This window comes from Rhodotorula toruloides (genome assembly GCF_000320785.1).
Source record: "Rhodotorula toruloides NP11 unplaced genomic scaffold Scaffold6, whole genome shotgun sequence".
NCBI lineage: Eukaryota > Fungi > Basidiomycota > Microbotryomycetes > Sporidiobolales > Sporidiobolaceae > Rhodotorula > Rhodotorula toruloides.
In genome coordinates, this window is record NW_015622966.1 from 208,647 (window position 1) to 235,471 (window position 26,825).

Here is a 26,825-nt window from a genome sequence, read left to right on the forward strand (position 1 = left end):
ATGGGTGCGTTGCGCGTCCTCATGTGTCTCTCCTTCTCGCCATAATCAGAAACTTCGCTGACTGAACGTCTTCGGCTTCCGCACAGCGACCTCCGCGCCTCGCTCTCGAGCAAGTCCCCCTCAGCCGACACCCAGTCCCGCCTCGCCTCGCTCGAGAAAGAGAACGAGTCGTACAAAACACAGGTGGGCGAGATGCAGGACAAGTTGCGCAAGATGAAGGAGTTTATCAAGGAGCAGGATCGGTTGTTCAAGCGGGCTCACGCGGCGGAGCAGCAGGTGCGCCCCCAGTTCTCCTTGTCGCTTCGGCGATGCTGATGACGGTCAAATGCAGGGCAACTTCGAGGAGGCCGAGCAGGGGTTCAAGCAGCAGATTCGGCAGCTTGAGGAGCAAGTCGAGCGACTCAAGGTGCGTTCCCAACCCTCGTCTCGTCTTCTGCGCATGCTGAACACGTGCTTGCAGGCCAACTCCGCCGAAACGGAGCGCATCTACCGCCGCGAGCAGCAGCTGATGCTGTCGGCGTGGCACGACCTGTCGATGCGGACGATGCGGGAGCGGATCGCGGCGTCTGCGACGGGCGGCACGGGCGCGGGAGGACAGCAGAGACCGTACCAGCCGCAGAGCTGGTTGAGCCAGCAGCGAGCGCGGGTGAACGGCAAGGGACTTGTGCGCCACACGTCGGTTCTCTCCCTTGCGAAGGCTGACCTCGACCCTCTCCTCAGCGCCATACCTGAACCGGCTCGCGGGCGTTATCTTTATACCTCTTTCGTCTACGAATACCCTATTCCAGCACGCCCTCGCATCCGTTTACCCGCTCGCAGCCATTGCAACGCGATCTCGTCGTTTCCACGTCGTGTCTCCGCTTCGTTCGAGTTCGGGGTGGCTCGGCTGGCTTCAGAGTGTCAATTAGAGCCTGTAGAGTGCCCGTAGACTCGCCAGGAAGCTGTGGTTGGCGAGATCCGAAGTCGACACCGCCTCGCTCGCCAGCTTGGACTTGGGCACGACTCGCTCGACTCGCCTCGACACTCGTCCACGCCCTCACACACCGCCTAGCACCCGAAGAGTGAGTCCAGCAGCGTCCAACACACCCACACAGACCACCCAGCAAGTCCAGCGAACGCGCCACCTCGTCTCGTCCCCTCGCCGCCGCACAACTCCCACATCTCCACATCTGCGCCTCACACAGCTCGAGGAACCGCGTGCTGATCATGTGTGAATCGGGCAAACAGTGAAAATTGAGCCTTGCTATGTGTGCGGATCGCCTTGCTACCCGGGTCATGGTCAGTCGCGCTTGTTCCGCCGTTTCATCTCCACTTGGCCACAGCAACCGCGTATGGGCACCGTGAGATGCTCAGAGGGTGCTGGGCATAGACGGTCGATGTCGACGGTGTCGCTGACCTCACTTCGCTCTCACAGGCACCATGTTCGTCCGCAACGACGCAAAGTGCTTCCGGTTCTGCCGCTCAAAGTGCAGCAAGAACTTCAAGTGCGTGCCGTCCAGCCTGACCATCAGTGCTGCGTTACTGACAAGCCATCCCGCATGTTCCGCCTCACCCGTTGCTCCCGACTCTTCTTGTCCCCGCTCTCCAACTCGACATTCACCATCCACTTCTTCTCCACCCTCCGACTCTCTCGCCACGCGTTCCGCCCTCAGGATGAAGCGCAACCCGCGCAAGCTGAAGTGGACCAAGGCGTTCCGCAAGGCGGCGGGCAAGGAGATGACGGTCGACTCGACTCTCCAATTCGAGAAGCGCCGCCACGTCCCCGTCGTCTACGACCGCGACCTCGTCCAAGCCACTGTCGCAGGCATGAAGCGTATTGCCGAGATCAAGGCTCGTCGAGAGCGGGCGTTCTTCAAGGCCCGGATGGCGGCAGCCAAGGAGGGCCAGCTCACGAACGACTCGCTCGAGGTCACGCGGTCAGGACACCTCCTCACGCCCAGCATGCAGGAGCAGACGGACGAGACGAAGAAGGCCATGTCGGCGAGTCGGTTGTTGTTGCAGGCTCGGGCGGAGAAGAAGCGCGAGCGGCAGATGCGGAACCAGAAGAAGCGGGCTGTTGGGTTCGAGGGAGGCGCGGACCTCGCGGGAGAGGGAGACGAGGAGATGGACGAAGAGAGCGAGGAGGAGGAGGCAGAGTTGTCGATGGCCGATGCCTTGCGCGAGGCGGACATGAGCATGGACGTCGGCGAGGAGGAGGCGGCGCCCGCAGAGAAGATCAAGCAGAAGGTCAAGGTCAAGAAGCAGAGTGCGCTCAAGAAGACGTCCGGTGGAATGGGCATGTCGATGCGGTCATGAGTTGGCGTCGCTTCCCTCGCTCTTCCTCGCCTCTTCGCATTCTTTCGGCCGTCCTGTCGTTCGTTCCCTTGTGCCACCACCGTCACCTTCACGTTGTGCCTTCTTCCATTCCACACGGGTAGATCTCGCCTTCTCTTTGCTGTCTGTCCTGTAACCCTACGCTGCATTTCTTTCCCTCTCTCTCCCTGCGACCGGCTCGAAGTGAGAGTCAAGACGACGCTCAATGGCAAGTTCTACACTAAGTCGTGAATTGAGCGGGTGGGGAATCAGCAGGCGAAAGGGTAACCACAACAACAGAAGGCGAAGCGGAAGGAGGAAGGCGAGATACAGCGCAAGTTCCTGAGGCGGGAGACAGATGGACCAAGGATAGCTACAGTAAATGGTGAGGCGAGGGCGGACTAGGCGGTATCGTCGCGCGCAATTCTGGTGGAGCTCGAGCTCGCGACGGGCGAGGCGGCAGAGTGGTTGCGAGAGAGCGGGTGCGGGCGGACGCCGACGGGCGAAGTCGAAGTCGATGGCTCGGCTGATATGGTGTGCGACGAGGGGCGGCTCGCAGGCTGGATAAGTACGCTCGCGCCGTCGGTTGGCGAAAGAAGTGGAACGCCTTCGTCGCCTGCTTCGTTCGCAGCCCTCGCTTCACCCTCGGCAACCAGTGCCGCCGCGCCTGGTTCCTGCGGAGGCGCAAGGACGCTCATCCTACAGACCGGACAGACACCCTTTTGCTCCTCGAGCCACTCCGTCACTTCCTGCGCGTGGAAGAGGTGGCCGCAGGGAAGGGACATGACGAGGTCTCCCGATTCGAAGTCGCAGAGACAGAAGGGGCATTCGGTGATGGAGGGGTAGCGGCGGAACGGAGGAGGGCCGACGTTGAGCTGGTTTGGTGAGGCGGGCGGACGGAGGGAAGCAGGAAGACGGCGAGAGATGGACGCGGGGAGGCGGGACGCGAAGCGGTGTGCGAGGGAAGTGGCGCGAGTGACAGACGCGGTGTCGGAATGGAGGAGTGAAGTCTGCTCGGTCGGCTCGGGCGCAGCCGACACGGGCACATGCGCAATGCCGACTTCGCGCTCCTCGTCCGTTCCCGTTCGCGCCGCATCCGCGCCAGCCTTCGGTGCAGGCGATGAGGGCTTCTCGCTCTCGCCCCAGCGGAAGACGGGCAAGCGAGCGACGGCGTCCTTTGGCGCACGCTCCGCCTTTTGTGCGCGGGCGGCACGAACACGTTGAATGAAGACGGTGACGAGTGTGAGGAGGGATGGAAGGAAGAGGAGGATGAAGAGGAGGTCGAGGAGAGGCCTGCGTGCAGTGAAAGTCAGCGAAAGGCGAGAACGTGAGACGCATTAGGCGGACACACCAAGCGAGCATCTCCTCCTTGCTCAACACGACCTCGAGGCCGACGTACTCCTTCTTCGGCTTGTCAGTATCAGCATCGTCGCCCACGATGACATTCGTCTGCGTCGAACCTTCCTCCATCGTTGGCGGTTCAGCCTTGGCGATTTCTTGCTCGTCGTTCCAGATGCGGAGAAGGGAGACGTAGGAAGCGCGAGAAACGAAGACAGAGGGGATGGCAATGTCGTCGGTGTTGTCTAATCGCGGAGAAGATGAGTGGTGCGTTACGGAAACGAACAAAATTCGGACGCACCAGGACTCCAGGGCGTCAGCAAGCCGTGTCCGCCGCTGATACCGCCTTCCGCCTCGCTCTCGTCGCCGAAGACGACAGCCATCGCGCCGTAGTCTTGCGCAACTCGGACCTTGTCAGAGAAGGGGCACTGGCCGCGCTGAACGAGAGCGATCCAGGGCTTCGACGGAGTGAAAGGTGCAGGAGCGACGGGCTTGGCGGTGCAGCCGTAGTCGTCTGTCGGTGCTGCGATGTCGATCGGAAAGAGGAGGCCGCGCAAGGGTTCGTTGACGATGTGCGGGCCGAAAGAGGAGGGGCGGGAAGGGTGCAGAGAGTTCGAGCGCTGTGAAGAAGCGAGTCAGTCGAAAGCCTTTCTGCAAAGCGAGTCATTTAGCGCACCTCGACGTAGATGGAGCTCTCGCTCCAAGTCGAAAGACCGCCGCCCTCGAGCGAGAAAGCGTCCGCGCCTCCCTCGCCCTCGAAGTCGAACCATTCGTCCTCGTCAAACCCGAACAGGCCGAGAATGAGGTCGCCTACCGACGTCGCCAGGCCATCCAGCTTGACTCGGACCATGTGCCAGAACGCCCTGCGCGAGTCTGCCTTGTCGTGCGAGCCGGCAAAGTGAAGAGGCGGACGAGCGGGTGGCGAAGTGTGCTGAACGGCGAAGGCGAGCTCGTCGTTCGGCTCGTCCAACAGCAGGATCGACTGACGTCCCTTTCCACTCTCTGCTCCTGCCAGTCCAACCCTCAGCTGCCTCGTCGTCGACCTCCCCGCCTCATCCCGACTCGCGTCACTGTCGCCGTGTCTCCCGCTCGGCTGGACGTGGAAGGCCTCGTCCGCTGCGTCATGACGTGCAATGGCAGACTCGCTGAATTGCTCGTCGCCGGAGAGACCTGCGAACGCGACAAAGAGGACGATGCCAACTGCGACGAGAGCGGGGAGGTGGTGGGCGAAGCGGCGTCGCGGGGCGAGCGGTGGGCCGGCCAGCCCCGTCGAATGGTCCATCGTAGAGCTCTCTACGTCGTCAGCAAGCCAGTCTGAGCAAGTCGAGCGAGGTGTTGCCGCCAGACCAATCCTCGTCGCTGCTCTCGCTCCTGCATCTCGCTCGCACTCGCTAGAAAGGCTCGCTAGGCTGTTCGGGGACTGTCACTGTGCTTGGCATCCCAGCCTGAGACGATCATCGAACCCGCTTGCTCTCGCTCGTTGCCGTCGTCTCGTTCAACTCGTCGCTCGTCCTTCGATGATGACTGTGCGTCCCTTTCTAGCGGTGGACAGCGTGTTGTTCGTTTGAGCTGATTCTCGAAGCGATTCTACCTGGCCCATGATGCCCCGCCCGCTTGTGCGCCGACCTCTGTCACTCCGGGCATTCAACACCTCGTCGACAAGCAGGAACAGCCGACTTGTCGCGACCGGTCTTCTCATTCCTCGTCCAGTGCAGACCTCGCGCCTGCAAAGGCTGCTGAACCGCTCACTCCGCCTCTCCTGCCTTGTAGCGGCGGTGTCTCCCCTTGCTCTCACTCGCGAATACTTGGTGCTGTTTGCGCGGAGTCTCTGACTGTGACAGAACAAGTCACAACACTGAGCATCTCGCCTGATCTCGACGGAGGAGATGTCGTGGACGATGAGCCCGCCCGTTCCGCACACGAAAATCCAGAGCAGACACCCTCCCTCGCCCCAAAAGACGCCGTCCAGCACGCTCACGGCCTTCTCATCGACGACTACCAATTCTCCAGGCGCGGCACAAGCGGCGCCTCGTCCTTTCTCGAGGTCATACTGGAGGACGAACTTGGAGCCGGTGCTGGCGGAGACGTCTACACCGATCCTTCAGGGATGCTGGCAATCAAGGTGATTGTCCCACAGGGCGATGAGAGCTTCGAGCAGTACGAGGACCGCTGGGACGAGGGAGTGCGCGAGGTGGAGGCGCTCGAGCGGTTGAAGGGGTGTTTGGCGCCGGAACTGTACGGCGTCTTTGAGCGGACGGATGACGAGGGCTACAGGTGGGTGGTCATTGTCTCGGAGCGGATCCGCGGCAAGGCCTGTGGGGACAGCGAGTTCAAGAAGTGAGTCTTTCTTCTCTCCGTCCTTCCTCTGCTCGGTTCTCGACGTCTTCCTAACGTCCTTCCGTATCACAGGTATCGCCTCGACATCGCACACGCCCTCATCCGCCTTCACACCTGCGGCATCCTCCACGGCGACGTCCGACCGCAAACGTCCTGATCACCGACGACTTGGAGATCAAGTTTGTCGACTTCGGACGCGCACTCATCGACACGACCCTCGATCAGTATCAGTGGGAGATGTACCACTTCATGACTTGCACCGAGGCGTAGAGGCACCTGTGAGTGTCATTCGAGCAGTTCTCCGGCTGTCGAAACCGAGCGAGGAGACGCGAATCCAGGCGTGGACAGCGCTGTGCAGCTTCCGGGAAGTGCAGCGTGCAGGCGGGAGAGACCAGCGATGGACGTAGCAGGACGGCCTCCGCGCACTACCAGGAGAAGTGCAGCGCACCCGAGGGCCGGTCTCGTCGTGTTGACGGCTTTCTCGGCGGGTCAAGACGGGACGAAGGTAGAGACTACGTATTCTCATGAAGGCGAATCTACGGTTACTGAACCTTTTAGAGAAGAGTGACGACGCCGGCAACGGCGGCGAGGGCGCCAGCGAAGGGGACGACGACCGAGACGGCGCCCGACTTGGCCTGGACGTTCGAGCCCTGCGCGTTTCCGCCTTGGTTGCCACCCTGACTGTTTCCGCCCTGCCCAACCGAGCCAGTCGCCGAAGGACCAGCCGCCGACGAGGACGACGACGCCGAAGGCTTGATGACGAGCGAGCCGGACGAGTAGTCGTAGCCGGGGTCGGTGTGACCCGGGTTGGGCTCGCCGCGGGCGGTCCAGTTGATCGGCTGGTCCCACGAGGTAAGCGAGGTGTCGGTGCCGTTACCAGCGAAGACGGGTCCGCCGCCAGCGCCGATGGCAGACATGTTGGGCGCGAGGATGGGCGTCCACATCTGATCGTTGGCGAAGCCGGGGAAGATGCCGGTAAGGTTGGTGAGGGGGAGGTTCGACGACGAGTTGGTCAAGCCGTTGCTGCGAGGAGTGAAAGGCGTCAGAACGGAGATCTCGCTCGAAGGAGAGGAAAGGCGGAACGCACTTCTGGTAGCCCGTAGCGTTCGCAACCCACGAGTAGACGTTGGCGAGCGTCTTGTTCGTGTCGCCGCGGCCGAGCGAGCCAAGACCCCAGTTGGCCTCGACGGTCGAAAGCGAGGAGTAGTGGGTGTAGTAAGTGTTGTCGGTCGTACCGATGAGCTCCTTGGGGATGCCCTTGCCGAGCGCAATGGTGTAGATGTTGTTGTTCTCCTCGTACGCCTCGTTCTCGTCGTACGTGATCAAAATGAGCGTGCGGTTGTTGTTGAAGCGCTCGTCGGCGAGCAAGGGGTAGAGGAAGTATTCGAGCCACTGCGACTGGAAGTCGATCGTTGTGTCGTGGCCGTCGTTGACCTTTGAAAGTACAGGAGAACGCGAGCGAGCGAGAGCGAAAAGAGAGGGAGCGGGAATTTGGGAAGGTCAACAATTTGTCTGCCTCGTTCGCTTCTCTTCGTCTCCCAGCGTCGCTCCGGTCGCTCGACTCACGAGGTTCGGCGTAATGAACATCCACTGAGGAAGCGCGTCCGCGTTGAGATCGGCGGCAAAGTCGTTGAAGTTGCGGTGACCTGCGAGGCAGAGGCGCGAGTCAGCACGATTGCGGAGCAAAGTGAGAGAGGACTAGGTGCGAGATGCGATGTCGGAGGACGTTTGCGAGCCAAAGGCGGGGTGGGGAGCGAGGGGAGAGAAAGTTGGAGATGAAGACTCACGGAGGGCACGCTCAGGGTTGACGGCGACAGAGTCCGTGAGGATCAGTGGCGAGTGCTTGCGAACATAGTAGGTGTAGTTGCCGCTGCCGCTGATGTAGTTCGGCTGGGTGTAGTTGAACCCGGTGAAGCCGTCGTACGGCATGTTCTCCTGCGAGACGCCCAATCTCGATCAGCAAGAGCTTCCACGCCGGAGGAGCGAGGTGATACCCGCCTGGTACGACGCCCAAGAGATGTTCTTGGCCTCGAGGAGGTCGGCAACGGACGAGACGTTCTTCGGGAAGGCGTAGAAGGCGTCACCGTGCACTGTCGGCGGAGAAATGTGTCAGTCTTCGTTCGTACCGAGCTTGTAGGGCCCGTTTAGACTGCAGCATACTGCCAAAGAAGTCTCCCAATCCAAGGGCGGCATAATTTGGCTCCGACGGCTGCAGGAGGGAGACGAAGTCAGCGTTACGTCTGAGTACCCGGGCGGCAAAGCAGCGTACGTGGGTCACTCCGTAGTACCCGTTCATGAGAACGCCTTGCGACGAGAGGTTTTGGAATACGGGGGACGACGCGCTCGTGGCGAAATCAGTGTTCTCGAGGACCACCTGTATGAATCGATCGAAGGATTTGCCGGCGACGACGGGGGACTTGGGCAAAGTCGAGTTCGATTTGCCGGTGTACGTCGAGGACTGCTGAGTCGGGCTCGACGAGGGAGGGACGAACCTGCGGCGAGTGGGAATAGGGACGGAATGGGAGAGTGGCGGTCAGCAGCGACTTCGAGGAGGAGGAGGAGGAGGAAGAACGCACGACTGGGCGACGGCGGCATAGGCCGGAGCGGCGGCGAGGGCAGCGGTGATCACAGCCGTCGAGAGCATCTTGGCTGTCCTTCGGATGGAGCAGAAAGATGCGAAGAAGAAGAGCAAGAGAGAGGCGAAGGGTCGGGAGGCAAAGTCGTCGGCAAGCGGACCAGCGGCACGGACGGGGCGAGTTTAGCCCTGCGCTAGCCAATCAGCGTGTGTTGTTCTAGCGCGCTGCCGTGACCGTGCGCCATTTGAGCGCGTGCGAGTGTTCTCGACGAGGTCAACGTGCGGACTCCGCACTCCGCTTCGACGGCGTCCACTCGCTATTTCCGTCGACCGCGCTGCTCAGAGGGATGAACGTGCTCGCGCTGCGGCTGAAAGCTCCGAACAAGCGCCTTTGTCCCGGCCGAGGATGCGGAGCCGGCACACTCCCGCTCGCCCAGCTCGACGAGGAGCATCCGTTCACACGCTGCAACCGCCTGCACCGTCCGCTCGACTGTCGCATCTGCTAGCTGAGACGACGATGGCGGGCTCCATCGACGACAAGCACTCGCTCGAGGAGATCGAGACTGACTCTCCTCAACCGGATTCTCATCGCCGACGCTGGATCCGCACCCTCGCCGTGGCCATTGGTGGACTCGTCGTGCTCGCTGTGGCACTCGGTGTGGGTCTAGGAGTCGGACTGCGGCACCCTTCGCAGAATCGGGCTGTAGCGACGAGCGTGAACGGGACAAACTCGACTTCGGCGGATGGGGGACGGGTGCTGGCTCAGCCGTCGAGCAACTTTGTGCTCAAGGGGCAGGCGGCGATGGCAAAGGAGCCCCCGACAACGCGGCACTACGACTTTCTGCTGGAGGAGCGCACAGGGTCGCCTGACGGCTTCGATAAGCCTATGCTCGTCGTGAACGGTGAGTGCGCTTCTGATAAGCCTTCCAAGGACTCGCGCTGAATGTTTTCTCGCAGGCATGTACCCTGGGCCTACCATCGAGGTGAACAACGATGATCGCGTCGTCGTGAACGTGACGAACGCGATGTCGAACGCTTCCGCCGTTTGTTCCGTTCGCCACTCGTCCTCCAAAACTCCGCTCACACCCCCAACGCGCAGGTCCATTGGCACGGCCTCTTCCAGCGCGGCACGCCCTGGTTCGATGGGACGAACTCGGTTTCGCAATGCGGGATCCCTCCCGGCCACTCCTTCCTCTACAACTTCACGCTCGACACCTTCGTCGGCACGACCTGGTGGCACTCGCACTACAGCACGCAATACACGGACGGCCTCTCGGGCGCTTTCATCGTCTACAACCGTACCGAGTCGCTTCCTTCGACTCCTTCGGTCGACGGCGAACTCTCGATCCAGCTGTCCGACTTGTACCACCGGTTCTCGACCGACCTTCTCACGCAGTACCTCTCGACGAATGGGATGACAGGCGCGGGATACTCGGGAACGACGCAGGGGAACGAACCTGTCCCGGATGCGGGCACGATCAACGGTGTCGGACAATGGGGCAACTCGACGTCCAGCTACACCGACTTCACCCTCGAGCCGAACTCGACCTACCGCCTTCGAATCGGGAACCACGGCTCGTTCGCCGCCAGCCGTTTCTCGGTCGACAATCATACCTTGACGGTTGTAGAGGCGGACGGCGTCCTCGTCGAGCCGTACGAGGTCTCGGGCCTCGTCGTGCAGGTCGCGCAGCGGTATAGCGTGATCTTGCGCACGAACGAGACGGCGGGAGCGTATTGGATGCGGCACGAGGTCCAGCAGGACGCCTTCACGGTGCGCTCGCTTTCTCGCGTCCTTTTTCCGCTCTCTCACCGACACGCCTTCGTCTCGCAGTACACCGAGCCAGGCTTCCAGGGCAGCCAACTGGGCGTCATCCGCTACGGCGTCGACAACTCGACGATGCCTTCCTCCGCGCTCATCTCCTCCGACCCAGGGAGCGGCAGCTCTCTCCCCGACCTCGACTCCACCGCTCTCGTCCCTTACGTCCCCGAGTCGCCTCCGAACGCGACCTTCTCTACGTACATGACCGTCTCGATGCAGAACACCGGAAACAACCAATGGCTCAGCTTCGTCAACTCGACCTCATGGGCGCCTCTACAGGGCAAAGCGACGCTCCTCTCCGGCTACGGCTTCAACGCTGTCGGAACCTCACAAGCCGACTCACAGCTCATCGTCACCGTTCCCGATCCGTCAAGCGGGACTCAAGTCGTCGACGTGTACGTCCAGAACTACGACGACGGCGACCATCCTTTCCATCTGCACGGCTACAAGCCTTGGATGCTGGGACAAGGGCAAGGCCGGTATCAGGGCCAGGAGCTGGATACGAAGAACCCGATGCGGAGGGATACGTTCATCCTTCCCGCCTACTCTTGGACGATCCTCCGCTTCGTCGCCGACAACCCCGGCATGTGGTTCTTCCACTGTCATTTGACATGGTGCGTTGTTTTGCTTTGTGCTCGTCGACTTTGCTTACGTTCGAGTCCCGCAGGCACATGGCCTCTGGTCTCGCGATGCAGTTCCTCGTCCTCCCGAACGCGACGACTTCCCTCCTCGCTTCGGCTCCGTCGGTGCTGCAGGAGCAGTGCAAGATCATGCGCACTCTCGGGCAGACTGTTGTTGGGTAGATCTTGTTTCGTCGGGTTTGTATCGCTTTGTAAAGTCGTTTGCAAGATAGAAATCGTTTCGCATAACAAGTCGTACGGATGACGTGAAGGATACGAAGAGAAAGAACCACTCCACCGCTCACGAACTCGCACCAATCAACCCAGCCTTCTCCTGCTCCTCTCCCTCCTCTCCCGCTCCACTAGCCCTACTTTCCGCCTTCCTCAAACTCGGCATCCAAGCCGCCGTCCCAATCGACCAAGTCCTCTTGAGATCGACCTTGGGCGCCTCAGCGGAGACGCTGGAGATGCTGGCAGAGGAAGAGAGGGCGAGCGGTTTGGCGGAGAAGGAACCGGTGCTGGAGGAGGAGGTGCCGCGGCGGTGGGTTGGGAAGGCGGGACGAGATGGCGGAGCTGTGAACGTCGTCGTCGTGGGAAGGGAAGGACTGTCCTTGGGTGTAGAGAAGGTGCTTTCGCCGACGACGGTGGCTGCGACGGAAGGAGAGGCGACGATTGAAGCGGGAGCGCCGGGAAAGGGCAAGGGTGTACCTTCCGGCGCAGATAACGACGTTTGTGTGACGCTGGAAGCGCCGAGCAATGGCGTCTGAGGCGGAGCATAAGTTTGCGGGAGGAAGAGGTCCGCCTGCGAAACCGTTGAAGTCAGTTTGTCCCGCGCGTCGTGGACAGTTTAGCGACTCACCTCCTTCGTCATGGACGACCTCGAGTGATGGATCTGTTGAAGGAGACCGTCAGCAACGGCGCAACGAGAGAGGGGGACGTCGCGACTCACCGACGGGCTGTGAGCAGGCAAGTTCTTCGCAATGTCATGAACCTTGGCGTCCTCGTTCGGGGCCATACTGGATCCGCTGAACGTCGCATCGCTAACACTAGCAGGGTACTGGGGCGCGGGCGAGTACTCGCGCTGCTGTTGAACCGTCGGGGGGTCGTACGGGGCGAAGACACCGCTCATAGTGTGCGCTTCAGCTTTCATCTCTGTCGTACCACCCGTACGAGTAGGACGGTAGCCGGTCGTGCCAGGGGCGGGGTAGCGGCTGCCTGTGATGGCACTCATGGGCGCCCAGAAACCGGGAGGAGGTGCATCGCGAGCCTCGGCGCCTTCTTCGAGACGCTGCCACCTCGAACCACCAGGGTGAGCTGATGGGTTCTTTGAGCGGCAAGCGCGGATGCAGCGCCAGATTGTCGAGAGGAGAACGTAGAGGGCGAGGATGGAGGCGACGAGCGTGAGGACAAAGATGGCGACGGGCGGTTGTCTGCGATTCGTTCCTCGATATCGTATCAGTACTGTAGCACTCCAGAAAGACGAGAGGGAGGAGAAGAAAGGATACCACGCACTCGGCAACCCAATTCTTGATGTTCGAGCCCGCGACCCAAGCCGCTGGGTGGTCATCCTCGCCGCGAGGTCGCAAGATCATCTTAGCTGCAATACACGGGTCGGGAAGGAACGAAGGAGAGGAAGGGGGAGCGAGGAGAGAGGAGCAGGTCGGGCGACGGAGTATCCGCGGAGGCAGGCGAGCGGTACGAGCGTAGGCGAACGTGATGTCGCTGCGCTGAGTTACTTGCGCAAAACAGCTGGAGGAGCAGCAGAGCTTGTCGAGGAGATCGCAAGGAAGGTGCAGAGAGCGAGGAGCGCGAAAGGTCATCGCGTCAGGACCTTCCCAACCTGATTGGACAAGCAACCTCGTTGCCGGTTAACGAACGGTACTGCTGCTTTTCTGGAGTCCGATAGACAAAGCTTCGTCGTGTGTGGAAGCGATCTCAGGCGGAGGCGGAAGGAGCGGGGTCCGCGCTTTTGGCCGCCGTGTCGGCGAGCGAGGGGGACGTCGGGGGCGAGATGGAGATCTGCGGTGCGAGCGTCAACGATCTGAGAACGACTGAAGGCCGGACAGATGCACCTTGTGAGCGCCAACGTCCGCGGGCGAATGCGAGATCCAGTCGTCCGAGCGAGCGAGGGCGATTCCTGCGGGCGTATAGACGGTCAGCGGGCCGTTTCCTTCATTGTTGGCGGCATGAAGTACCCTCAACGATGTCCTGCGCGTGCGAGACAAAGGCAGAGTCAGCCTCGAAACAGGCGGGAAAGATGCAGAAAGCGAAAGGAAAAACGGACATCGTGGTCGCTGCCCCAGTTGGCCCTGCCAGATCCCTCCTTCTTGAGCGGCATGTCTGCAGCTCCTCGAGGTTGCTCAGCGCGAACGAGTGCCGAAAAGCCTTTCTAGCGGGCTTGAGACAGATCCCGAGACGCACAGTTCGAACGGAGGTTGTGCGGGACCTCCTTGTGGTGGTGCGAAGAGCGGGTCCTAGGTGTGGGTCCTACGGTCAGTATGGAGGTCTCCACGAAGCGTCGAAGCTGCCCACAACGTACATGGCGAGTTGAGAGGTCGCGTGAGGATGGATGTGGGGAATGAAGCGATGAAGTCCTGCTCGGGACGACGGCGTGGTGAGCGCTGTGCGTCGAGAAGAACAGTATGTACGTGGAGTCAAGCCTACTGTGCGAGCGGCGAGTCAATTCGAGCGGTGCGAGTGAAGTGTCGAGGAACAAGAGATGCGAGGAACTTTCGGCAGAGATCCTTCCACGCTGGCGAACGCTCTGAGCCTCTCTGGCTGGCAAATGCGAGGTCATAAGATGCCAGTTGCAATAGAGAGTTCGTACGAGGGGTATCTTGCCGCGAAACGATGGGTATCGTTGTCCTTCCGCCTGTCCTCCTTCCCTCGCCTCCAAGCGGTTCAGGTTCAGTCTTCTGGCTCGGTACCGTACCCAGAAGAGCGATCTAACGAATGCGAGTATGGCGCGGGCGTAGAGAGCCGCTGAAGGGAAGGCGAGGGAGGTGAACCTGGGGAAAGAGACGGAGAGCGAGCGGAGAACTCTTCAGTCAGCTCTTCGGTCGGGGAGAGTCGAGCTACGCACCTGTAGCCCTCTCGAGCACATCAAGGCCCCGCCTGCCCTGGCACTTCCATCCTACTCGTCCCATACGTCCCCTGCCCTCCTCCTCCTCTCGGCGCAGTCCCTGCTTCTCCGCCCTGTCCGACCGGTGGCGCCTGCGGCTCTTGTTTCCAGATATCGTCGAAGCGAGTGTCCTTGCTCTCGCAGCATGAGGCGCAGGAGTCGCACATCGGGCCGCAGGTCCAGTCGGGGCCTTTGCCTGCGCGCGACGAGTCGTGAGCGTGAGCGGGGCGGAGCGTGCGAGGGAGAATTGGAATGCTACGCACAGAACGGCAACCAGCTCCACCACTGTGCGCGTGCACGACAAGCCAATCAAGCATTCATGGGTCAGCGAGCGCGACTCAACAACGAGCGCCAGGAGCCGCACGACGACGCACGATGGCAGTGCAGCACTCTTCACACATGTTATGAGCCCTGGCAACCGAGTCTGAGCGTTGTGAGCGAGCGTGTGAAGTGTCGAGGTCAAAGAGCGGCTGCCGACGGGTGAGCCGAGGCGAGATGAATGGCGGCGAGGACCACGACCAGCTTGTATGGCTTGCAGGCAGCGCAGAAGACTCTGACACATACACAAGAGCGCGAGAGAATGACCCGGAGCAAGCGGAAGAAGATGCGACTGAACTTGAACGATTGCACTCCTCCAACCAACTCCAACTCCTTACAAACGGCGACCAATACTCCCCATATCCTCCTCCCGATCCATCCATAGGTACCTCATCCTCACCGCCTGTCCTCCAGCGGACGCGCGCGGTCCCTGCTCCGACGAGACGCACGTAGGAGCCAGGTGAACGCGTCCTTGACCTGGTTTGGGTTCTGAGCCGTGATGGCGCTGCGAACGAGCCGCGGTGTCAGCCAGAGAGATGCATAAGGAGAGAAGGAAGTGTACGCACCCGTTGAACTTGGCGAGAAACTCTGCCTTGTCGGCCGGGCCCACTGCTCGTGCGGGCAAGAGCTCGACCGCCACGGGTATCGTCTGCGCCAAGACCGTGGGGAACTGGATCGACAGCAGTCGCAAGATCGTGAGGACGTTGTAAGGCTCGTCTTCTCCTCCTCCGACAAGGACGTCGAGCAAGAGCTGCATGAGTTGCGTCGCGGTCGACTCGATAATGGCGCGGATCGCGGTGGCGTAAGTAGGGAAGGCAGCTTGCTGAGAGGGAGAGGCGAATGAGCCGTTCGATTCGGGGTGGAGAGAGTCGTGGCCGACGACTGCGCGGACGGCGTCGAGCGCGGCGAGGACAATGCGGGGCGACGGGAGGGTGAGCGCGGTGAGGGTGCACTGGAAGGCGGCGGGGAAGGCGGGAGAGGTGAAGATGTTTTGCGGCGCAGACTCGATCAGCGTTTGGACGAGGTGGACGTAGTCGTCGAGGACTGCCGCGCAGGAGAATCATCGTCAGTCTCGCTGCAGATTCAAGTGCTCGTCGACACTTACCGTCGGGAATCTGCGAAGGCGGCGTCGACTGCAACAGCTCAAACACCTTGTTGCTCTCCCTCTCGAACGCCGACTTGACCACCGCATCAAACGCCGGGTCCAGCTTGGGCGCAAACTGCTGCACGACCTTGCCGGTGATCCACAAGTACCCCGAAGCAGGCGTTTGCTCGAATGCCGACGAGAGGCGGTCGAGGATGGCAGGCGCGACGGCGAACGCCATGTCGTCGAAGAAGGCGAGTCCGCGGCGGACCGCAATCGTCGCGCGGTCTGCGACCGCAGGGTTCGAGCCGTACTTGGCGATGAGGGCGTCCATGACCGACCAGACTTGCTGGCACGTCGCGATGCACGAGTCGGGCAGGCCGTCCGGGACTTGACCGATGATGGCGAGGTAGACGTCGATACGCTCGAGCGCTTCGACAGCCTTGCGAATCTGGTCTTTCGCCGCGGGTGCGTCTTGCGAGACGAGCGCGTGGACGATCTCGACGTTGGGCATGAGAAAGGTCGAGAGCGCGGAGGGGATCTGGGAGGGCGGCATGGCGATGAGGATGTGGGCGATGGCGGCGGAGAGGTCGAGCAGGTCCTCGCCCTTCAGCTTGGACGAGACAGTCTGGATGAAGGTGTGGAGCTGAGGAAGGAAGGCGACGAGGTGTTCAGGGCAGTCCTTGCAGAGGTACTTCATCGTCTGCGAGGCGGCGGCGAGGACTTCCGGGTCGGTGTCGTCGAAGCCGGCCGAGACGTACGGCAGCTGGAACTGGATCAGGTCCGGGTGTTGCTGCGTCCAGTGGGTATACCGGCCGATGACGAGGATGGCGGCGTAGCGGATGCGAGGGTGTTGAGGGAGCTTCGGCAGAAGCTCCATGATCTTCGGGACGAGCTCGTTGTCGTGCACGTCAATCATCGCGCCCATCGAGCGCATCGAGAACAGAGGCGCCTCGACGTCCTGCCACCGCACCGCGTCACCAGCCGCAACAGCCTGCGCGATAACGTCGTATGCTTGCTGGAGACACGGCCCAGCGCCGAGGACCTTGCAGCAGTCCTTGAGCGTGTCGCCAATCTTGTGTCGGAAGTCGCGGAATGTGTCGCGCTCCTCGCCGGTCAGAGGTGTCGAGTCGTCGGGGAAGTGGAGATGGCGGATGACGATGCCGACGAGGTCTGCGAACACCTGGAGGAGCGGCGCCATGGACGGGTTCGGGCCGGCTCGGTGGACACCTTGCGAGAGGCGGTACCAGAAGTTGAGGGTGATGCCGACGACATCGAGCCCCTCGTACGCCGCGCACTGCTTGATGAGCTCAACGAGGGGAAGGAAGGTGTCCGGGTGCTGGACGATGAGCGGCTCGTACCACTCTCCCGCCTCGACGAATATCCGGCAGTACCCTCGCATCTTGTCCTCGTCTTCCCGCGTGTCCTCATTCGCCAAGTTCGCACCGAGAGCCGTCAGCCGGGGCATGATCTCCTGGATGATGGCGATGTTCTCCTGCAGTTCCTGCGTTTCGTGGATGATGTCGACGAGTACGTCGACGGCGTTGTCGAAGAGCTGGTCGTTCGAGAGGGAGGAGAAGGCGGAGGCGAGGATGGGGGTGCCAGCGAGCGAGCCAGCGCGGATCTGGCCTGTTCGCAGCCATGCGCCGAGAGTCGCGAAGCACTGGTTATGCAGTCCAGCGGTGATGCCTGGGCGAGCCGACGTGAGCTTGACATCCACTTCGCGAATCGACGGGCAGAACTCACCTGGCGCCTGGACATACATCGACAGCAGCCCGATGACCTGCTCCCCCCGCTTCACCGTCGCGTCTCCTTCCCGCCCAAAGTCGTTGTTGACGTTGATCTTGTAGTTACTGTTGTACTCCTCGGCCAGCACCTGGAAGAACTCGAGCAACGCAGCCGCCATCGCCGGCTCTTTGCCGAACATGTCGATCATCGACGCGACCGGGTCGTCCCATTGCGCCTTTGTCAGCTGAAGAGCGATGTCGGCGAGGGCGATGCAGATCTGGGTGAGGACGACACGGGGACCGGAGGCGAAGGAACGGAGGGCAGCGAGGAGGGAGTCGCGGAGAGGAATGAGCTGTTCTTGAGGGAGGGTTGCCAGGTCGTACGTGATCTGCAGAGAGTACTCGTGAGCTCGCCGCCTCTCCAGATGCGCTAAACCACCCACCTTTGTCCGGAAGGTCTGCGCCGCGAAGAGTTTCGGCTCGAGCGGGGCGTCTGGCGCAAACAGGATCATTTGCGCAGTCGCCCATGCTTCATTCTGCGCGATTAGGAATGCCGTCAATTCAGTACGTTCGCTCGAGCTTATCAAGGGTGTTGAGCGACTTCGTCTCCTCGTCAGGAGGGGGAGACACCCAAGTCGGCCGAGAGAGCACCATTGAAGCAGAGCGCTCAAGTACAGCACTTGAGAGCCTGATGTCCGCCTCTTCTAGCGCCCTAGGCCGCCCAGCAAGCCAAATCGTTCCCTTCTTCCCCTCATCAGTCTTGACGGAAGGACCGTCCATCCACTTCCCTACGACCATTCAGGAGGCCGCCAAGACGCCAGGCGAAAGGACCTTGCTACGCACACTCTTCTGGAACTCGCCCAGCCACGCATTCGCCTTCTCCTTCGCCTCCCGGTCCGGGTTCGTGTAGAGGACGTTGAGCGCCTCGACGACGGCTTGGAGCGATGCGTCGGCCATGGCGGTGCGATGGGCAGTGCAAAGCGCTCGAGTTGGGCTGTCTGAACAAGCGGCGCTCGACTTTGAGCGGATGGAGCAGGCGAGCGCGAGCGGACGAGGAGAAGAGGCGGAAGGTGGAGAGGGGAAAGGTGGCTCTCGCTTCGTGAGGGACATTGAGGTTGCTGGGCTAGTCAGGATAGCACAGTGCTACTCACAGAAGACGGGGCAAAGGCGAAGGAGGCGTGATGCAGCTACGGTCCTGGTTCGTCCTCCTTCGCTTCGCATTCCTCTCCTTCCGCCCACAGCGTCCAGATCCACCCGTCAGACTTGTTTCCCCAGCGCCGAGGGACATTCGCTGCTCAGGTCCGACCACCGTCCACTCAGCACGCCCTCTGCGCGCAGTAACTCCCCCAGCTGCTCCGTTCGATCGTCACGCCTCCTTCGTCCCGCCCAGCTCCTCCTCACGCCTCTTGCATGCGTCCCGGAGAGCTTGCAGGTACCGCTCGTAGGACTTGTGCTTCCTGCGCTCATGCTTCGCCAGCGAGTCGCGGTCGATCCGTCTGACGATGGCGGCCAGGTCGGAGAGCAGATCAGCTGGAGTGTTCCTACGAAGCGAGAGTGTCGTGAGTAAATGTCTCTTCTTACTGAGTCATACATGAGCGTACTGCAGGATTGGGCAGGAGGCCGTGTGCACGGCGAGCTCGTGAGAGCGCAGGCTTGCGTCGCAGCCCAACTTGGAGTGTCGACACGGGAAGGCGTTTAAGGGACACTGCAAGTGGAGATGGTCAGCGCGATCTTTAATGCGTTCTACCGAGAGAGGCGGGAACCGCACCTTCTTGACGTGCTTGAAGAGGTCGTCGTATGTACCCGTCCACGAGCAGCCATAGTCGCTCACGCCACATTTCACACTGCCCTCCAACAGAGTGTGAGCCACCACCGACACAAGCGAAGAAGAACCGCTGTAGCTGCTCAGCTTAGTGACTGGATAATCCTCTCAGCCAGCACTGACTCGCTTGCCTCCTTCGTCCGTCCGCGACAAGTAGGACAACGCGGACGCTTCTTCGACTGGTTGCCGTCGTTGCGATGCGACTTGACGAGGTCTTCATAACATGAGTCGCAGAGGATGTGAGACTCGTCGCAGACTTCGACGGGGGAGGAGGCAATGTCGGTGCAGACTGTGCCAAAGCTGGTTAGCGCGGGCTCAAAAAGCGGCAAGGAAGAGTCGCAAATGCACTGGGACAGATGAGTGCGGCAGGCGGAGGATGGACAAAGCAGTAGACGTCGATCCCCATGCTGCAAGTTGAACGGCGTGGAGTCGAGGGAGCAACGGGAAGTCGGCAGAAAGCGAAGAGTGGAGAGAGGAGAAGGTAGCCGTCGCGGCGGAAGAAGCTTTGGCCAGTGAAAGACAAGGGGAGAACAAGGGAAGCAGAGGGCCTGACCGCGTCAAATTTCGCCAGCGTTGCGTCTCAGCGATGAGAACACGGCGTGATATTGTGGACCATTGCTGGTGTTGCAGTCGTCGTCTAGATATCCTTGAGCTCCCAACCTGTCGAGTAGAGCAGGGTCAGCGGATTCAGTCTTCGAGACCTACGAGGTAGAACGAGCGAGACAGACTTCGTCGGTCCCGCAACGCAGTAGTGACGGCAAGAGCAAGACTCACTAACTCCACACCCACACCCAGCATCCTTGCTCTGCGGATTGTTGCGAATCTTGAATGCGCTACCGATTAGCTCGGTCGAGTAGTCGATCGTCGAGCCTTTGACGAGCGGGAGGGAGGCAGAGTCGACGATGAGGGCGGCATGGGTGTCTGTTGGTGGGCGGAAGAGGCTGCGACGCGAGGGACAGCGCAAAAACGGGTTAGCCTCAAAAGATATCGAGTGAAGGAGTGGAGCCGGACGCACTAGTCGTCGTCTTCCCGCTTGCTCGTCACCTGCATCTTGTATTGGTAGCCGTGGCAGCCGCCGCTCTCGACCGCTAGCCGGAGCGCGAGCTTGTCGTCCTTCGCCGCCTGTTGCGCCCGCTCGATTTGCTGCAGGTAGCGGAAGCGAGGTTAGCGGCAAATACCACCCGGCAGATCGCTCGTAGCACATCATGCGTGCTCGAACGACCAAAGAAGCCGCTCCGCCCGCAACGCACCTTGATTGCCGCGTCCGTCAAGTGCATCTCGAGCGTCTCGCCCTCCGCCAGCTCCTCCTCGACCGGTTCAAAGTCTTCAGGCGGATTCGCGGGCGGCTCGGCGGGACATGCGATTCCTCGTCGCTGGAGTGGCTGAGGCGAGAGAACGGCGACGGGAGAGCGGCGAGTTGCGGTCGGGCGATGCGCGGCGGTGTGCAGGGGTGTGTAGGGGAGTGTCGCAGCTGTTCGTAGTCCTCTGGACGGCTGCAGCGCGTGCGATGACGGTGCCGAGGTTGATGAGGAAGCGGTGTGGAGCGACGAGGTCGATGGGAGAGCCGCGCGCGTCGCTGGCAAGGTCCTCGAGAGTAGCCGTGTCCTGCAGAGCGCACACACCCGCTGCATCGCTGCGTCTGAGAGGAAGCGACGTTGTCGTTGTTGGTCAAGGGGAGGAGGCGAGAGTTGGCCGCTTCCACCCGCTCACACTCGCTTCCTTTGGGCTCAAACAAGTCGGAAAGTGTTTTAACACGCTCTTGGTAGCCCTAGAACCCCGCCAGCCTTCTTCCGCCGCCTCGAGACCGCCTCTACACGCGACGCGACCCTCCCCACCAACATCTCTTCCCTTTCACGACGCTCGGGCTGAACCAACTCGCGTAGCATCCCACTCGACTCGCCATGTCCGTCCACCCAAGCCGGCGTCGCGGCCCTCTACCGGCCGACATCGAGTTCGCCTGCCTCGACGGCGCGTCGAGCGGATGGAGCGAGATTGAGCAGCGGCGAGGAGGGAAGGGTAAGGGCAGAGAAGGAGAGGTAGAGATCGTACCGAGCGTGCGGATGCCGGTTATTCAGGGACTGGACGGCGTGAGTTGGCGTTCGTTTCCCTCGTTCGCGCTGGACACCTTGCTTCTCTCGGAGGGACGCTGCGCTTGTCCTGCTGCAGCGTCTCGTCGTAAAACGGAGCGACGTCTCCTGTGCTAACCCGCCGAGCCGCGTTCCACAGGATCACCTCACGTACGGCCCGTTCAACCCTCCTCAAAAAGCCTCGGTCCCGCTCTGGCTCGCCGTGCACCTCAAGAAGAAGCGGAAATGCAGGATCGTCGCCCCGCAGTGGCTGAGCGTCGGTGAGTCCGGCTCGAGGAGGGGTTACACCGCTTATCGTCTAGCCATTCGAGGCAGTCGAGAGCGGTCGTAGTCGCTGGTTTGAGCTGACGTTGCGGTACTTGCAGCGCACCTCGAGCAAACGCTAAAGAATGAGCAGACGCTGCCTGAGTTCTCCGACCTGCCGCGCGACTACCTCGAAGTCTCGAAGGTCCTGCTCGAAGTGTTCGTCCCCCTCTGGCTGCCTTTCACGACGGCCCTCGTGACCTTCCTCTCTTCGCCCACAGTGCATCAGACGACGTACCAGCATCAGATCGCGTGCGCCTACTGCTGAAGGATATACGAGAAGCGCGGCAGGCGAAAGTGCGGGAAGGACTCGGCGCCATCAACGCTGTCCACCTCGGCGTGCGTCTGGCGCTCCTCCTTTCGCCGACTCATATCCTTCTCGCTGTGCTGACTGCTTTCCTACCGCCCACAGATGCCCAACCTCTCCGCCCTCGAAATCACCGAACTCCGCCCGTTTTTTTCCCTCTCCTTCATGCGACTACGCGACCTCGACCTACTCGCCGAGCAACACCGCGAAACCGAAGAATGGTGGATGCGTGACCCGGCGGGCTGTATGGAGGCTGCGCGGCAAGGGATGTTTGGGAGGCAGGGGAGGGAAGGGACGGAGGTTGACGCGTTTGGCGGGTACGGCGGGTTCTAGGCGCGTCAAGGGTGGGTGCTGGATTGCAACGAGGAGTAGAGGGGGCATACGCTGTCGCTCAACGATGCAGCGGACCTTCGCAAGTCGCGGTTTTGCGTTCGAGTGCGTTGTGGAGCGGCCTCGCTTCGCATCGACCGGGTGCGGCTGGACTGCCTGCTCCAAGAGAGGGTGATGTACCCTGTAACACGCTCAGTAAGCTGTCTGCAAGCGAGTTCGTCCAAGTTGGCCTTCTCAGTGTTGTCGCCGCTTTCGTCCCGCCAACTTGCTCGTCTCGCTCTTGACGCGGCTTGCGCGGACGTGACAGCGCTCACTGAGCTTGCACAGCGTCTACAGCGCCCATCACAGCACAACTAGCGCAGCGCGAGGCTTTGTCGACGCCGACTCGCTTCATCACTTCCCTCTCGACTTGACAACCTTCTCAAGTGAGCGCGGGCGGAGCAGCGCGTCGCACACATGGCCGACAGCAGCCAGCAGCAGTACGGCCAGCAGCAGCAACGGGGCCCGGACGCGGCGGACGGGCGTGCGGCGAGTGCGGGACACCCTCATCAACAGGGCGGCCAAGCGGGGCAGCCACAGCGTGCGCAGGGCGGGACGAGTGCCGGAGGGGGCTACATGGCGCAGAATAGCTCGGGACAGCTGCCTGTTCCGCCACAGAACATGTCCGGGAACCGCTCCCCCGCCCTCGCCAACTTCTCGCAACCGTCGCGCTACCCGTCCATCCCGTCCATGCAAGGACACCCGCCGACGTACCAGCCGTACCACATGGGTCCCTCGATGGGTCCGTACGGCCTCCCGCACGCGTCCACCGCGAACCAGCACCCCTACCACCACGCCTTCCCGTCTCACCCGCAACCGGTCGCCTACACCCCCTACACGCCGTACATGCACACGCCCCAGCACCAACTGCCACACGGTCACCCCTACGCGTCGCCGATGTCGTTCAACCACCTCGGTACGCCGCTCGACCCGAACGCCATCCTCCCTCTCCCCAGCGGACCTTCACCTCGTCCGGCAGCTAGCGATGCGCTGGCGCTCCCTACGCCTCCAGCGGCCTTCCATACTGTACGCAACCCCCCTGCACCAGCTTTGCCAGTTCCTCCACCCGTCCAGAACGAGGTTCCCTTCCGCCTGCCGACTCCGCCCCCTCTACTCGAGGCCAAGACTGGCGCAGAAAACGCCAACGCCGCTGCCGGTCCTTCTACGAGCACTGCGGCGAGCACGGCTGCAGCAGCAAACTCTACGCCCGCTATCCCTCCCGCCGCGCCGACCCCGAAGCCGGCTGACAGGCCTCCGCCTCGTCGCGCCTCGATCGCAGCGGCCGCCAACCTGCCCGCTCGCGATTCATCAACTTCACCTCAGCCTCTCCGTGCCAGGTTGCGCGCACCCGCTCAGCCTGCACCCGCACCCGTCATCGCGCCCGCGCCTGTCCCGGCTCACAAGCCGCGCAGGAGGAAAGGTCAGCCTGGGAGGAGGCCGAAGAACGGGAACAGCGGAGATGGAGGAGCGGCGAAGAGGAGGGCTAGTCGTGGTGGATGGGGAACGGGAGGTGGGAACAGGCCTGAGACGTTCTTGCGCAAGTTGTGGAAGTGCGTCCCCGCCCTCGTCCTCGTGCTTTCGACTGACCGCTGACGATTCCGCCGCTCCTCCAGGCTGTTGAAGGGTGACCCCGAAGACGTCTCGGAGTACCTCCGCTGGGACAAGAGCGGCCGCCTCATCATCATCCCCGACGAGAAGGTGCTCGTCGAAAAGGTCTGCAAGGTCCACTTTGCCCAGAAGAACATCACCAGCTTCGTGGGTCTCCCCCTGTTTGTTGCATGTCGTCCTGGGCTGACGGGCGTCTCCGTCGTCTCGCAGAACAAGCAAATGAATGTGCGTGATGGCCTTCTGAGTCTCGAGCTCGCCTTCTCCAGCTCGCTCTCTTTGTTCACGGCTGACGTTCTCCTGCACGGTCGCTCCGCGCAGAACTGGGACTTCAAGCGCCACTCTCGCTCTCAGCGCGACATCGCTGCCATCGCCAAAGCCGAGCCAGGCGTGACCCGCCAGACGCGCATCTGGTACCACACGACTCTTCGCTCCGACTCATCATGGGACGACGTCAACGCCGTCGGACGTCACGAGGACGGGTTGGCGAAGAAGCGGAGGGTGAAGAGTAAGACGACGGGTATTGTCGAGGAAGGGCCGGGGATCGGCAGGACCAAGAGGAAGAAGGGGACGCCGCCTTCATTCGGGAAGCGCTCGGACGACGAGGGAGATGACGAGAAGCCGTCGAGGTCGCAGTCGCCCGAAGCGGTTGATGGGCCGTCGTCGAGCGTTGGGAAGCGTGCGGCGGCGCTCAGGAAGACGATGCCGGCTAAGAAGCGCAGGAAGACGTACGACTCGAGCGACGAGTCGGACGACTTTAGCGACTCGTCCGAGGAGGAGGAGGGAAGCGAGGACGAATCTGGCTCGGACGAGGAGGACGCCGAGGGATCCGACTCGGGCGCCGACTTGAGCGGATCGGAGGAGGGGGGCCAAAAGGCGGACATCAAGAGCAAGGACAAGGCGAAGGCTCAGCCGGACGAGGAGGAAGAGGAGGAGGACGAAGATGCGGAAGGCGAGCCGGACGAGGAGATCCTAGAGCAGCAAAAGGCCGTGGCGGCGACAGCGGCAAAGGGCAAGGGCAAGGCGAAGTCGGCTACGCCCAAGAAGGACACGCCGGTCAAGGGCAAGGCGCGCGCCGCGTCGAGCGCTCCGTCGGGCTCGAAGCCGCCGCCGACCAGGCGCGCTCGCACCGACAACCCGTCGACCGCGCCTGCTCCGACCACCAAGCGCGCTGCTGCTGCCGCGGCGAAGGCTGCTGCCGCCAAGGCCGAGGAGGAGGAAAAGGAGAAGGCTCGCGAGGCGGAGGAGCACGAGCGCAAGCAGGCGGACGAGGCGGCGCAGGCGCTCGCCGCGGCTGAGCCTGAAAAGGTTGTCCAGCCCGCGAAGCCTGCCGGTGGTCGTCGCTCGACGAGGCGCAGCTTGGCGGCGGCGGCCGAGGCGAACGAGGAGGAGAAGGACGAGGTTGAGGAGGGGTCGGTTGAGTACAAGCAGGAAGGCGACGAGAAAGCCGCTGAGGCGGCGCAGGCGGGCGAGAAGCAAGATGAGGAGATGCGCGCCGACCCGGAGGAGGAGGCGCAGGATGCACCGGCGGCTGAGCCGATGCAGGTCGATGAGCAGGCTGGCGCCGCGGATGCAGGTGGCGACGCAGACGCCGATGGCGAGTCTGACGAGGACGCCGAAGCACTGAAGAGCATCGCGACCGCCGGCACGCGCAGGACTCGTAGCAGTCGCGGAGCCGCTCAAGCTTCTCCCGCCGCAACTCCCGCCGCCGCGGCCGCCGCCGCCAAGAAGCCCTCCGCCGCTCAGAAGTTCTCGCGACCCGTTCGCGACCGCACCTCGACTGGCCGCACGACTCGCCAGCAACAGCCGGCCGAGCCTGAGCCTGCTGTCGAGGGCGAACCTGCGCCGGCCAAGAACACGCGTGCTGGTCGTCGCAGCTTGGCGAAGGAGCCGGATGTCGCGAAGGAGGAGACAGCCGCTGCTTCGACTGCTCAGACTGCTGCCGGCCGCGGCAAGAAGGGCAAGGGGCCGGCCGCGAACGCGCGCAAATCAGCTGCCGCAACCGACGCTGCTCCTACCGCGTCGACTTCGACCTCCGGCACGACCGGCCGCAAGCTCAAGGGTCGCGGCGGAGGATGGTACACGACCCCGCAGGACGAAATGCAGAGCCACGACATGCGTCGCGGCGGTGCAGGTTACCGCGCCGGATCCGCCTCGATGGACGGCGGCAGTGTCGACGGTAGCAGCGCGTCGGGCAGCTCGAACGGTGACCCGCCTATGCTGCTCTCGCTCAACCCGCAGACGGGCGGCCGCCCGCTCGACGGTTACTCGCTGCCGCGCCCGCCTCATCTCGTCGCTGGAGCGCGCGACTCTTCCACGCCCGCAACAGGCGACGCTTCCGGCTTCTCGCCTACGCCTTCCGCCTCGGCCGGCATGGCTCGGAGCCCGTCTGCCGCTTCGATGCAAGTCTACTACCCCGACTCGTCGAACCCGTACGGCTCGTCACCCTACCCTTCGTACCCTCACCAGCAACAAGCGCCCGTCGCGACCCACCGCCACCCGATCCGCCGCCACGTCGCGCCGTACTTTTCCGAGCCGGGTCGCGCGCGTCCGGCGTACCACTACCACGGTGCTGAGCCTATCGCGCGGCCCTACGTCAACCCGGCTCACCAAGTGACGGATGAGATGCTCGAGGATGGCGACGAGGCGGACGTGTATGGCGCCGAGTTTGCCGCCTCAGTTGCTGGTCCATCGACTGGGTACGCCGCACCGCCTGCGATGGACGGCTACGGCGACGAGCAAGGATTCGGATACTACCAGCACGCGGCTGCCGCTCCTCAGGCAAGGTCGCGCGACCCTTCAGCCGGCGCGAGCGACGCGGCTTCGATGTTTTCGCTCCTGCCGGGAGGATACAAGCGCCCTGATGCCGCAGTGAGCGACTTGCGCGGTTCGCCGAAGGGCGACAAGGAGGACGCGGACATGCAGGACGATGGTCGTGAGGGGAGCTGGCCGAGGACCATGACGAGGGGAGCGAGCGAGTTGTTCCGTGAGTGCGGTCTCCAGATCTTCGCAGGAGAGTCTAAGCTGACTCGTGCGCGACTTTGTAGCCGACCTCCAGCAACAGCAGCGCGATGACCGCTACGCCAGCGACTTCTGAGCGC

General features: G+C 62.3%; 13 protein-coding genes across 13 annotated transcripts in view; 6 read left to right on the plus strand and 7 right to left on the minus strand.

The window, feature by feature from the left end:
- RHTO_07156 (protein-nucleus import-related protein) overlaps positions 1-732 on the plus strand; it is a gene marked incomplete at both ends in the record, with an annotated part of 3,680 nt that extends 2,948 nt beyond the window's left edge. Inside the window, 4 exons of the mRNA XM_016420814.1 lie at positions 125-276; positions 332-406; positions 461-664; positions 721-732. Of these exons, the coding sequence (XP_016274541.1) occupies positions 125-276; positions 332-406; positions 461-664; positions 721-732 (443 nt within the window). The remainder of the gene's footprint in view (positions 1-124; positions 277-331; positions 407-460; positions 665-720) is intronic.
- Positions 733-1,060: 328 nt separating this feature from the next.
- RHTO_07157 (large subunit ribosomal protein L24e) lies at positions 1,061-2,295 on the plus strand (the record flags this gene model as incomplete). Its single annotated transcript, XM_016420815.1, has 4 exons — position 1,061; positions 1,228-1,278; positions 1,415-1,484; positions 1,653-2,295. Coding segments are annotated over 4 exons (765 nt in total).
- A 398-nt stretch (positions 2,296-2,693) lies between these two features.
- On the minus strand, positions 2,694-4,912 carry RHTO_07158 (PA domain containing zinc finger, C3HC4 RING-type protein; the record flags this gene model as incomplete). Its single annotated transcript, XM_016420816.1, has 4 exons — positions 2,694-3,585; positions 3,644-3,875; positions 3,932-4,250; positions 4,307-4,912. The coding sequence occupies 4 exons, from the start codon at positions 4,910-4,912 to the stop codon at positions 2,694-2,696; spliced, it is 2,049 nt and encodes a 682-aa protein (XP_016274543.1).
- A 238-nt stretch (positions 4,913-5,150) lies between these two features.
- Positions 5,151-6,124, plus strand: RHTO_07159 (serine/threonine protein kinase; the record flags this gene model as incomplete). Its single annotated transcript, XM_016420817.1, has 3 exons — positions 5,151-5,156; positions 5,213-5,967; positions 6,040-6,124. 3 exons carry the CDS (start codon positions 5,151-5,153, stop codon positions 6,122-6,124), a joined length of 846 nt encoding a protein of 281 aa, XP_016274544.1.
- A 397-nt stretch (positions 6,125-6,521) lies between these two features.
- Positions 6,522-8,611, minus strand: RHTO_07160 (acid phosphatase; the record flags this gene model as incomplete). The annotated part of the gene is made up of 7 exons (XM_016420818.1): positions 6,522-6,990; positions 7,055-7,401; positions 7,534-7,613; positions 7,755-7,902; positions 7,966-8,057; positions 8,128-8,459; positions 8,544-8,611. 7 exons carry the CDS (start codon positions 8,609-8,611, stop codon positions 6,522-6,524), a joined length of 1,536 nt encoding a protein of 511 aa, XP_016274545.1.
- Positions 8,612-9,059: 448 nt separating this feature from the next.
- RHTO_07161 (multicopper oxidase) lies at positions 9,060-11,164 on the plus strand (the record flags this gene model as incomplete). Its single annotated transcript, XM_016420819.1, has 5 exons — positions 9,060-9,444; positions 9,500-9,585; positions 9,642-10,313; positions 10,374-10,975; positions 11,029-11,164. The coding sequence occupies 5 exons, from the start codon at positions 9,060-9,062 to the stop codon at positions 11,162-11,164; spliced, it is 1,881 nt and encodes a 626-aa protein (XP_016274546.1).
- Positions 11,165-11,282: 118 nt separating this feature from the next.
- RHTO_07162 (uncharacterized protein) lies at positions 11,283-12,573 on the minus strand (the record flags this gene model as incomplete). Its single annotated transcript, XM_016420820.1, has 4 exons — positions 11,283-11,783; positions 11,841-11,873; positions 11,931-12,411; positions 12,494-12,573. 4 exons carry the CDS (start codon positions 12,571-12,573, stop codon positions 11,283-11,285), a joined length of 1,095 nt encoding a protein of 364 aa, XP_016274547.1.
- Positions 12,574-12,916: 343 nt separating this feature from the next.
- Positions 12,917-13,778, minus strand: RHTO_07163 (uncharacterized protein; the record flags this gene model as incomplete). Its single annotated transcript, XM_016420821.1, has 7 exons — positions 12,917-13,000; positions 13,054-13,118; positions 13,177-13,189; positions 13,266-13,321; positions 13,403-13,455; positions 13,521-13,575; positions 13,646-13,778. 7 exons carry the CDS (start codon positions 13,776-13,778, stop codon positions 12,917-12,919), a joined length of 459 nt encoding a protein of 152 aa, XP_016274548.1.
- Positions 13,779-14,816: 1,038 nt separating this feature from the next.
- RHTO_07164 (mRNA transport regulator (Mtr10)) lies at positions 14,817-18,188 on the minus strand (the record flags this gene model as incomplete). Its single annotated transcript, XM_016420822.1, has 6 exons — positions 14,817-14,925; positions 14,987-15,464; positions 15,526-17,193; positions 17,251-17,620; positions 17,675-17,767; positions 18,075-18,188. The coding sequence occupies 6 exons, from the start codon at positions 18,186-18,188 to the stop codon at positions 14,817-14,819; spliced, it is 2,832 nt and encodes a 943-aa protein (XP_016274549.1).
- Positions 18,189-18,597: 409 nt separating this feature from the next.
- RHTO_07165 (TRAF-like zinc finger) lies at positions 18,598-19,459 on the minus strand (the record flags this gene model as incomplete). The annotated part of the gene is made up of 5 exons (XM_016420823.1): positions 18,598-18,772; positions 18,833-18,936; positions 19,000-19,075; positions 19,177-19,342; positions 19,402-19,459. The coding sequence occupies 5 exons, from the start codon at positions 19,457-19,459 to the stop codon at positions 18,598-18,600; spliced, it is 579 nt and encodes a 192-aa protein (XP_016274550.1).
- A 231-nt stretch (positions 19,460-19,690) lies between these two features.
- RHTO_07166 (iron-sulfur cluster assembly accessory protein Isa2) lies at positions 19,691-20,684 on the minus strand (the record flags this gene model as incomplete). The annotated part of the gene is made up of 4 exons (XM_016420824.1): positions 19,691-19,713; positions 19,843-19,994; positions 20,069-20,196; positions 20,304-20,684. The coding sequence occupies 4 exons, from the start codon at positions 20,682-20,684 to the stop codon at positions 19,691-19,693; spliced, it is 684 nt and encodes a 227-aa protein (XP_016274551.1).
- Positions 20,685-20,954: 270 nt separating this feature from the next.
- On the plus strand, positions 20,955-22,083 carry RHTO_07167 (GINS complex subunit Psf2; the record flags this gene model as incomplete). The annotated part of the gene is made up of 5 exons (XM_016420825.1): positions 20,955-21,140; positions 21,280-21,400; positions 21,506-21,602; positions 21,665-21,782; positions 21,856-22,083. 5 exons carry the CDS (start codon positions 20,955-20,957, stop codon positions 22,081-22,083), a joined length of 750 nt encoding a protein of 249 aa, XP_016274552.1.
- Positions 22,084-22,536: 453 nt separating this feature from the next.
- RHTO_07168 (Heat shock factor (HSF)-type transcription factor) lies at positions 22,537-26,821 on the plus strand (the record flags this gene model as incomplete). Its single annotated transcript, XM_016420826.1, has 5 exons — positions 22,537-23,669; positions 23,733-23,874; positions 23,938-23,952; positions 24,046-26,710; positions 26,772-26,821. The coding sequence occupies 5 exons, from the start codon at positions 22,537-22,539 to the stop codon at positions 26,819-26,821; spliced, it is 4,005 nt and encodes a 1,334-aa protein (XP_016274553.1).
- Between the last annotated feature and the right edge of the window lie 4 nt (positions 26,822-26,825).